At 38.3% G+C, this 11434-nt stretch overlaps 1 protein-coding gene across 1 annotated transcript; it reads right to left on the bottom strand.

The window, feature by feature from the left end:
• Positions 1 to 363: 363 nt before the first annotated feature.
• On the bottom strand, positions 364 to 11093 carry LOC109416140 (uncharacterized). The gene is made up of 2 exons (XM_019690103.3): positions 10671 to 11093; positions 364 to 834 (listed from the first exon to the last, which is right to left on the bottom strand). The coding sequence occupies exons 1-2, from the start codon at positions 10982 to 10984 to the stop codon at positions 390 to 392; spliced, it is 759 nt and encodes a 252-aa protein (XP_019545648.3). The 5' UTR covers positions 10985 to 11093; the 3' UTR covers positions 364 to 389.
• Positions 11094 to 11434: the final 341 nt, after the last annotated feature.

Below are 11434 nucleotides of genomic sequence, written 5' to 3'. Positions count from 1 at the left end.
TTTGTATGTAGAACTTGGAGTGTTCAATTGATATGTGCATTAGAACGCGCTGTGCATATATTTACGCATTAGACATTAACGAAACTAACCTAAATATCGAAAACGCCTAAAAATATGCACGGCATGTTCTAATGCACCTATCAATTGAACACCCCAAGTGTTCCATACAAACTTCGGTTTTAAACTGTGAAGGCCCGGTCCAACATTTTTCAAAAATTCTTTCACTATGACACTTCTAAGGTCCCAAGCCCCTGTTCTTTTTTTTTCTCATCCCATAACACCAAATTTTGTAAAATTTTGTCGAGCAGTGTAATCATCTCCGGATTTCTCACATTCTCCATCAATTCATTTTTTCTTTATTAATTACCATTCAAATCCAACTTTTAATTCTAATCATCATCATCAGACAATATCTCTCCCTCTTCCAAATCCACCCTTTCCTTTTCCCGCCCCTTCGCCCGTTTCAAACCCAACTGATCCACCCCAATCACATCCTTTGAAAAATCTTCCTCCCCATCCACCATCTCCACCTCCCGATGTCGATGACGGTCACGATGCCTGGAGCCAGCAGCCGCCGCCTCCGCCGGTGGGGACCTCTTCCGGTGCCGATGTCGCACATCATCCTGCCGGTCCATCTCAATCAGCTTCTGTGTGGAACTGTGAAAGTTGCGGATTGTCTCCCGTCGGTTATGCTGCATTACCGAGTTCATGGTACGATTCAGGAACCGTTTGTTGGTTTTCTTTAGGGGGCAGCCACGCCAACCAAGAGCGCCCACCTGGGAGGCCCGAATGCGGCCGATTTTTGCGTCCCGGTAGATTTCCTCCACGGCTTGGCTGTTGGAGAAGATGGTAAGTGTGAAACGAGATCGAAATCAGTACTTATGTTCAATACGGAACAATATGTTGAGGGATACTCTAAAGGTTGAGAATATCGATAAGCTCCCTCCAACCGCCTACCAGAAATCGATTATTCCCTATTAAGACGTTACATACAATAAAAATGAACCAAAGCCGTTTTTCCATATAAACTAGTCAACTTAAGTTTGCCATATTTCAGTTATTTCTCAACCGATTGCACATCGACGACCCCGATTTTCAACAACAGTATACCGAGGAGAGGGTAGAAGGATAGATGGATTTATAAAGCAGGGTTAACTAACTAAAACAATGTAATTAAATACGAATATCGGCTTCGTTGTGTCTTGTGCGCTTGAGCCTAATAAATAAATGTTATGAATAAAAAATTAACGCAGAATTTTACGCTGTTTTGTTAATCCTCTTAATATTTTTGAGATCTGGTCGAATGACGTTTGGTCGAATGACATTTGGTCGAAACCCATTTTGTGGAAGAAGAAGCATGTGACATTTAGTCGAATGGACATCTGGCCGAAGGGTCCTAACTGATAAAAAAAGATTTGAGTGGAAAATAATATTATAGATTTCGGTATCATAGTTTATATGTTACTGAACTTATTTTAGTATCATATTGCCAAAACTCACCAAATACTTAACTCAAATAGCGCAAATTGACAAACAATTACCTTAACATTTCATTAGATTGAATGAGCATTTGGATACAAATCATTTTTTGGGTAACGGTTCTTTGAGCGGTAGTAGACAAAAGCAGCGGTGTATTTCAACACGATCCATTTACATTAAAGGTCAAACTCAGCACTCAGCGATCATAAATATTTGGAAAATGTTCAGTTCAAGATTTCAAACGCGTTTGGCAATTGAATAGCCCGCCAAAAATATACCCGTAGAAAGCCAGCATGATACCCTGGTATCAAGCCCGTGCACAAGGGGGGGGTTTTGGGGGTTAAACCCCTCCCATTACTGACGCTTCCTACACTAGGCGCCCCTCCGCCTTCTGCCGAAATTGGCAAAAACCCCTCCCTTGGCGCCACTTCTGTGCACGGGCCTGCCTGGTATTATTTGAACTGAAATGGTCATATCTGCGTCATTTTTTCACAGATGTGAATAATCTTGGGCTCGTTAGATTCAGAAACTCATTCAGATTAATGAAAACAGAGTCGGGTGAACCAGTCCGATCACTGTAGGTTTAAGGTGAAACATCAAGAAATCCTATTGCAATATTGCATACAAACTTTGGAGGCACAAATCTGCCGAACGAAGAATCGAACCAAGCTGCTCTTGTTTATCCTGGCTTTGCTCACATGCAAAAAGAGGCAGCTTTTCCAAATCGAGCGCATTTGTTTACGATTTTTTAAAATTGGTGCTCTTAAAATCGTGAGTAGGGGACCAAGTCGGCCATTGTGGCAGCCATATTTGTATCCTCTGAAGTTTATCCTTAAGAAAATCCGGATTTCCAGGAACATGTTTGGCATGTCAGCTACAATAACTTTCAACAAATTGCCTCAACCGACAGTCTTGCCATCAGTCTTTTAGGTGGTCATTTCAGAAAAGGATTCTCAAGCAGCAATCACTAACAGAAACAATTTCTCACACCTAAACCCAACAATGTATATTAGTATGTTAATAGAGTATATTTCAGGAACTCTGGGTGATCGGACCGGTTATTCGCATGACATATCAATAAAAAAAGCACATAATTCAGCACTTAGCATTCAGAGCCGAATTGGGAACTGAAGAGCCTTCTTGATCAGCAAAAGACACTGATACTCAAGTTCAATGGCTACTGCGTTCTTGTTAAAAAAAATAACTAACGCGTTTAAGTCATTCCAGGCTCGTGTTCAGTTCAAATGCAACACAGCGTCAAAGAACAGCCTATGTTACAAAGAAGAAAAAATCTCTGATGAAAAATACTGCAGCTATAACGTCTAAATACCAAACGGAAGAATAGCTTGTGTTCAAAAGAATAAATTTCTTCTAAAACATGCAGCAGTTGGTACAGAAAAACGCAATGAAATTAATAAATATGTTTCAAAGAAGGAAAAAAAATGATAAAAAGACAACAGCTATAACATTCAAACACAGTATAAATACGAAATTTGAAAGAATAGTCTATGTTCAAAAGAAGGAAAAATCATTGATAAAAAATCACAATCATAATAATCTTAGCACAAATAACAAACTTGAAAGAGCATCATATGTTCAAAAGAAGGAGAAATTTTTGATGGAAAATCAATGAATTCAACAAAGCCAACGAAAACTACATAACACAACAATATTTGCCTTTTAATATTTTATACTATTAACCGTTATGTGGCCGGCAAACTTTTTGCTTTTTTCTACACCGTGTATTTTAAATGGGTGCTGGGTACCCGGGTACCCTGCCGGCCACATAAGGGTTAAACACGATTAAATTGCTATACGACTTAATGCCCATTCGATCATACGTACTTTCAACCAAATAAGTTCAGTAACATATACATAAGGATATCGGAATCTAAATTATTATTTTCCACTCAAATCTTTTTCTATCAGTTAGTGCCTTTCGACTAGATGTCTATTCGATGATTTGTCCATTCGACTAAATGTCATAAGCTTCTTCTTCCACAAAATGGGTTTCGACCAAATGTCTTTTCGACCAAACGTCATTCGACCAAATGTCATTCGACCAAATGTCCTAAAGCCATTTTTAACAGATAAGCTTTACTGCCTCCACTCGCATAACAGTCCCATATGAATAGGAAATCCAGCAAAGATGAGACTGTTATGCGAGTGGGGGCAGTTTAGGGATCCGTAATGTTTTATTCGCAACTTCATGAAACATGTCAATAAGCAGATAATCAGAACTTAGGGTAGGACGGGGCAAGATGAGCACCCTTACGATCACGTGGAGTTTATTGAAAGTGAACGCAATTTGTTAAAGTACCACTTAGTAGTACTTTTCTATATCGTATTTTCTATCACCCATAAACATGACGTGGTTCAAAATTCACAATAAAGATGATTTATTTGACTAAAAAAAAGGTTTTTAATAGTCAGCTCGAATATACTGTGGGGCAAGACGAGCACTTAATTAAAATCTAATTATTTTACCTGTTAATTGGCCATGCAGTGATTGATATAGTAAAATTTGTTTATAGCTATGGTATCACGATCTAAAATTATGATTTTTTTCAGTTATTTATTAATTTTGCGGTTTTCCAATACTTTATATGAAACTAGCTGTCCCCGGCAAACTTTGTCTTGCCTACTGCGTTTTTTGACGTTCCAAGAGCAGGTCGCCGTCAGTCCTCGCTCAAAATGTATGAAAAATTGATTTTCAAAAACTCTAAATTTGTCTTTGCCTCATATTTAAACCAAGTATAGAGTGAATAAATCATCCTTTATCAAATTAAACAAGTTGTACTAAACCGTTACAAAGTGATTGATAAATAAATGGTTTTTGATTCTTACGAGCTTCCAAAATGATTTTTTACGACTAGATAGGATTATTACTGCACTTTTAGACTATAAAGTTTGGTGACTTATCGTTCTTTTTAGAGCTTTTCTTTTTTATCTGCCATATTTTAATTGATTGCACTTAGTCTTACTGCATCACTAAGTTTTCAAACAAATCATTGACTTTTTGCTTTTCAATGATTGTTTGCCTCGCATTTTTGAAGTGATAAAATTCTGTCAATTCTGCAGCCACGCAGCAGAAAAAGTATCATCGCAATCACTGCGAGTGAGCATATAGGATGATACTTTTTCATACGAATATTCGCTTTGGTGGCAGAGAATTATCACTTTGAAATTTTGAGGCTCATATCCAACATGGCTGCCGATGCTGATGATGCCGTAAAAAGCCTTAAGCTTACTGCAGATTTCATGAGGAAGTCCTGGTCCACCAGGACCATGTCACGCTGGAGATCGCTCTATGGTCAACATTCTTGAATCTTGGTCATAGTAGATGATGTCTTCCAACAACCTGCGATAAGTTTGATGCAAATTTTTAGTTATAAACCACTAGACGAAAATTTATATATATACTGGAAGTTGATGGATGCTGGGATAGAAACATTTTGTTGGAAGCATATGTTATGCGCTTGAAGTGGATTACGTTAAAATAGTTGTCCACATCTCACACAATCCAAACTCCCTTTGGCACTTCATAGGTCAAAATTGATTATATTTAAACTATCCAACATCTTGATCTTGCTATTAGGAGGAATCGTACGATATCGCAAGTTCTGCACTGGTGATGACTCTAAATTACATTACATATTTTAATTAATAAAGCTTTGCAGAGAGATTTTTTTTTGTTTTTTTTTAACAGCATTTTTAAGGTTTTTTAGTTTTTAACAACTGTAGTGTTTCTGTTTTTGAGAAAAAAAAAAACTCTTATAAAGTCAAAGCATCTCTGAATAATCGTAACTATTTTTATCCTAAAATCGATGAAGTTGGAAAAACTTTATTCAAAACATACTCAAGCAAAACCTGTCTATTTCAATCCATTTCATGTCACTTTATCACTATTGTAAGTCCAAAAATTTGTTATGTTATTATTGTAACGACCTATGAATCTATGATATTATTTCGTTGAAAATTTCAAAGCAAGTATCAATATCAATTTTAAATATTTGATAGAAACTAAAATGAATTATACAAAACAGGAAAATGATTCTCTAGAAACCATATAAAATGAACTGGAACGATTGGAAACAAATCCCTTTTTATATTCCTTCGTCTTCTCTTTACGCTACCCAGAGAGTTCAACGGGCGAGAGCGCACGAACGGATAGAGATCGTAGTTTGCATGTCTCTACATTCTGAGCCCTGTTACGTACCGTACGTATTTTTTTCATTTTCGAGCCCTACTTAACAACGACCGGTGCGGGTCGCTTGGTTGTTCGGGGCTCGATTTTACGTTAAAACGCTTGATGGAGCCCACGGGTGGGGGTAGTCTAAGTGGCTTATTTTTAGATATTTACGCAATCGAATAATTCTAGAGGCTGCGAAAGTTCGCAGGTTTCTTTAACAAAATCTTTCAAAAACACTTTCAAAAGTTCATCTATGAGGTTCATTGAAAAATTCTCAAGGAATTTTTCCTGAAATACTTACGGAAACTTCTTCAGGAATCCTTCGAGAAAATCAAATCAAATCTCTTTTGGAGATTTATCACGAAATTTCTCGAGGTATTCTTTTAGAAATTCCTCAAGGGAGGCTATCAGGAAGTTATCTAGGAATTATTAAGAAATTATTCAAAAGATTCCTCCGGATGTTTCTCTTAGAATTTGATTGCACTATCTTTTACAATAAAATAAGAAATTTCTAATGATGATGAACCTGGGCACGAAAATTCTGCAGATATTCTTTCAATAAATCTTTCAAGAGATAATTTTCTTTAAAGATACCTTCAGAAATTCCTTTAAAAAAACTTCTAGAGGTTGATACTTCTATTTTTCAATACTTATTTCATTATTTTTTTTCCTGAATTTCTCCTACATAATCTTCAATTATTTCTAAACAAAATTTTCCAAAGTTTTCTTCAGAAATTCTTGTAGAGGTTCCTGCAAAAAAATATTTAAGGATTACGGATTAGGATCTGCCATGGATTCCTATAGAAACTCCTGTAGAGATTCGTTTAGAAATCTTTCCAGCGATTCCTTCATAAATTTTCCTGAGAATTTCTTCAGGGCTTCTTCTGTAATTTCTGCGAGAAACATGTGTGAGATTTCTCTCAGAGTCTCTCTTGGGGTTTCTACTGAAGTCTTTTCCGGAATGCTTTCCAGACGTACACGTGTAGCTACCTTGGACTTCCACTTAACATTTTTGCAATTTTGCTGAAATCCAGAGATGTTCACAAAATTTGTCTTTGTGTTTCTTCAGGTATTTCTACCGCAGTATTCATAGGATTTTTCCATAGATTATCGCGGAATTTGTCCTGGAATTCCTCAGGAACTTTTTGCAATTCATCCTCCAGGGATGTCTATCAGAGTTCCTCGAGGAATAGATCTAAGATTTTCAAGTTTTTCCCAGGGCTCCCAAGATTTCTCCCGGGATTTCTTCCAGAGCTCCTGTCACAATTTTTGCGGAAACTCTTGCCGAAATTTCTCTCGGAGTTCTTTCCCAGATGTCTTGTAGTAATCCTTTTGAGAATTCTTTGAAGAGTTTTAGTGGGATTCCTCCTGATGTCCTACCCGGATACTTAATCGAAGTATCCATCTAGGAATTTCAAGGTTTCCTGAACGGGATTCGGAGTCTAGGGGCGGAACAGCTCTAATACTAATTAGCAATATTAGCAGTATTAAGAAATATTAATCCCAGATCCCAACCAAATTAAAACAAATTAAGCCACGTTTATTTTACTGAATTGTATTCAAAATCGAATCAACAAAAAGGAAAAATACGACCATGTCGTTTTCATTGCATTAGTGCTGTATGAATCAATAAATCACGGCGAGAGAAACAATATCAGCAAACTAATTCTCTCTTGTCGTGCTTGAAATGGCAGACAACTGTAAACTGCTGTGATAGTGTCCGTACGTACTCCCATCACAGAAAAGTTTAGGTAGTTGACTTATTTGTTCTGACCCGTTCCAAATGAAGATCTGATACAATACTGAGATCACACCACCGGAGATTATTAGCTATTCGATTAGCTTAGCGTTACAATATTGACCTGACAATAAAACCTGCAATCTTATTCTAACCCAAACACGCCTTAAGCTGAACTGCTTCATTATCATAAAACGCTCCGTCGTACGTTCAAGGGAAATGTAAATGATGTAGTCAGTTTCACAATTCAGTTTTCTTTTATATAGATGAGTTTATATTGATTTAACATCGAAGTTTTGCAAACAACAGTAGTAGTAGTTTTTCTTCGAGTAATTAAGTAAAGCCATGTCACATGATTCCTCTAGGCACAGACATGAGCTTGCAATAGCCACATCCTCGATGATATATGTATGTTGGAGCTAAGGCTGGAGCGTTAGAGCTCAGACTATTCTCCCAGCTAAAATAATGCAAAGAAATGAAAGTAACTCAATCGAACAAATTATAGAAAAGTCGCAGACATATCGTACTTCTACCTCACGCCTTTGTGACAGTTAGTTGTTTAATGAAAAGTCATGACATTCTATTCTAAAAATGAGTCGGCTGACGGTGAAGATTAGGACATTAATATTTATTAGGCGGTATTAAAGTCGGTATTAGACGCTGTCCCGCGCCTAGTTCGGAGCTCTTTCCGAAATTTCAACATTGCTTCCACAGTTCTTCCAGGGATTTTCCTGCAGTTTTTTCTCTCGTGATACCTCAGGTGTATCCTGAGGGATTTCTTTTGATAAATTCCAGATGTCTCAGAAGCTGTCGCATATCATATCAGTTGCTGGACAATCTGATATGGCTCCTGTAGTAGTACAATTTAGCTTCAATCTGTCGAAAATGCCTCTAATGGCCAAGTTCCTAAACGATCGTATGAGCCAAAGTTCTGAATAGAAATGTTATACCCTACCTTTTCATACATGTACCTTGATCTTTGCATTGTACCAAAATCCTCCTAATATTGAGCCGTTGCTGTTGAGTGTGTAAATCAGAACAAGTAAGAACCCGTTAGCGAACGGACGCGCGCACGAAACATGCCACGGTCGTGGCTGAAAGCCCATTTAATTATTATATTCAGATATGATAAATAAAGTGAAAATATCAGTTATCTGTTCATTTCTCTCAGCCGTCAGAACAAGAAAATTTTACAAAAGAAAGTATTACGCTACATTATATTTAAGATGCTAGAACACATGGTCAAATATTTGACCAAACACAAACCAATATGCTCAAACATCTGGTTTGACTCGATCGAAAGTTCATGAGCGATTCCTGGAAGAAACTTTCTACAGTGACTGCCATTTAAATTGTCAATTCTTCGCAACTGCGTATTGCAATCGAAGATATGGGACTGTTCATAAACCACGTAGACTTTTTGGGGGTAGGGGGGGTCTGGCCAAAGTCTACGCACCATAAAAATTTCAAAATTTTTGTATGGACAAAAGTCTACGAGGGGGGAGGGGGGATCAAATTTTGGTCTACGTGGTTTATGAACAGCCCCTAAGCCGACTTCTTGAGTGACTCAAGCAAGGAATTTCCCATAAGGCAATCTGGCGTTCATCACCCTTCTCTCTCAAGCAGCAGCAGAAGATAGCATTTTTTTGTTTAATGTTTTCATAGGGAAACGTTTCCCTATGGAAACAAACCTATCCTCCTCGGGAGCCAAAAAGAGAAAGGTGATTAAACGTCAGATAGCCTTATGCATGAGAAATTCCTGCAGAACTGCAAACAACCGAAAAATATTGATATTTTGCAAAAATGTGAACGTATGAGCAATTTGAAAAAAATGGAGCAACTTCAAAATAAGTAACTATATTTAGAGAGTAAGATCTTATTCTCCTATTAGACAGATTTTTATTATAAAAAAAAGACACGGACACCGTCTTCGGCCAGAGGCTGTACAGACCAGCGGTTGGAATTTTCGCTCATTCTCACGAAAATAGAATTCTCCCTCACGCCAATTTTCAGCGAAAATCTGGCTTGAGAAATCTCCCGCACAAAGAGCAGAGCGAAAACAGTTTTTCACTCACTCCCACAGGTGCGAGAATTTCGTTTGCCCTTTGTCGGCCGATTATGTTGTCTTTCCTTGGCTCATATGACGCCGACGATGATTGGTTTTATGCATTATATTTTCTACGCCCTCTGTTTGGTTGGCGTGGTGGTGTGGATAGAGTGCACGTGTCGCGTATGTTTTTAGTAATGTTCCAGGTTCGAATCCCGTCGCGGGCACAATTTTTGTTAATCTGCTTTGAAAAGATATTCGTGAAAATTGGGTGAGAGAAAATTTAACAGAACGAAAAGAAATTATCTGCAGGTTGAAGCGATTTTCAGTTATCATGAATCGCTACTCTCGAAAGAAGTGCTGGAGGGGAAAAGTGTTCCTCAAGCAAAATACAGGTCGGACTCGATTATCCGGGTGACTCCAAAATTATTTCACCCCGGATAATCGAATCACCCGGATAATCGAGCCATGCTTCTTTTCTTTTATTTTTGATGTTCTTCAATCAAAAACTGTTCGTTAAAAATAGTAGCTAACATACATAACGTTGTAGTGCATAAACTCAACGTCTAGTATTATTACGACCATGTTTTTTGAAAATGAAATTTTAGCTGAAAAATGTGAAAACATAAATACAATTTTTAAATAGGCTAAATCCTACTTACAGGTGTTGTATTTGATGTTTATCACATTTGTTGACATAATGTAATCTAAAAATTTGTAAACAAAGCAAAAACAAACTTTTCCCCGGATAATCGAGCCATTTTTCCCGGATAATCGAGCCCCGGATAATCGGGCCCCCGGTTAATTGAACCCCCGGATAATCGAGTCCGACCTGTAGTGAAAATAAGCTCTCCCGCCGTCGTGAGAATAGCCATATTTCGTATCGCTGAAACGAAAATTACGAACCCTGGTACAGACTGAATGAAACTTAACACTAGACAACGAACACGACACACATTACGAGCCCCATTAGATACAAGGAAGAAACATTTCTTGCGAAAAGTATCATCACTCGGAGCGGGAATCGAACCCTCACCCCACTCACCCCATGGCATGGTACGTTTATACGCTTGGTGACGCTAACCGCACGGCCACAAACCAGTGAACCAGTGAGTCTCAACTGTAGCTCGTTTCACAAATAGAGCATTTTAGACCGAGTCCCCTTTTTACGTTCATTTTGTACTCAATTGTTTAATTTTCCACTATCCACTTACTTGGTCAACTGATCGCAGCTGATGCCCGGTTGGTCACTCCCCGCCAATTTGATTGTACCAAGAATCTTATTCGCTCCAGTCGGTTGACTTTGGACGGTTCCCTTCAAAACGGTGGGCTTTGCTCCTGCTTTGGCACTGGACGCAACTGTTGTGGATCCTGCGAGCGGCATTAGCGATGGAGCCGGTACCGGCTGCGGAATTTGCGCAATCGGAGCCGGGGCCGGTACGGGTGTGAGCATGGCGGCCGGAATCGGAGCAACGTTTGCTCCGGCCGGCTTCACCGTGCCCACTATTTTGCCCGGAGTCCAGTTCATCTTGGCTCGGGATTTGCGAACAGAGATCGAGGAACACTACTGTTTAACTACTGTTGTGAAATGATGTGATTGTTTACTGAACGGGTTTGTTTACAAACAAATTTGTTGAATGTCTGAAACTTATTGACAGCCGGCTTTTACCAGTGTTGTCATTTATTTTTTCCAATAAGTTTTATGCAATACTTTTAAGTTTGCATAACTCGTTAAAATTCCAATGTGGTTTCAATCATCAAGTTCAATCTCACTGCTTCATTTTGTTGCTAGAATAAATGGTACAACGGAAAGTAGTTGTGGGATATCAATATTGCAGCTGATTTCCGTTGTGTATTACAAAAATCAAGTCATAAATAAGCTGCAATACGTACAGTGTTGTACAAAACAATGAAACAGGTAATCGATTTCATTAAAAAAAGTGGTCATTATTCGCGACTACGAAGTTGCAGAATGTGC

The sequence above is a fragment of the Aedes albopictus genome, chromosome 1 (assembly GCF_035046485.1).
Source record: "Aedes albopictus strain Foshan chromosome 1, AalbF5, whole genome shotgun sequence".
Taxonomy (NCBI): Eukaryota; Metazoa; Arthropoda; class Insecta; order Diptera; family Culicidae; genus Aedes; species Aedes albopictus.
The sequence above is the reverse complement of the archived record's forward strand: the minus strand, read 5'-3'. Positions and strand labels throughout refer to the sequence as shown.

Bases quoted from the DNA above. Each gene is read 5' to 3' on its own strand.
- LOC109416140 (XM_019690103.3), bottom strand. From the start codon at position 10,984: ATGAACTGGACTCCGGGCAAAATAGTGGGCACGGTGAAGCCGGCCGGA. The intron at 835-10,670 runs GTAAGTGGATAG...CTTCTCCAACAG, and splicing joins AGCTGCGATCAGTTGACCAA to CCAAGCCGTGGAGGAAATCT.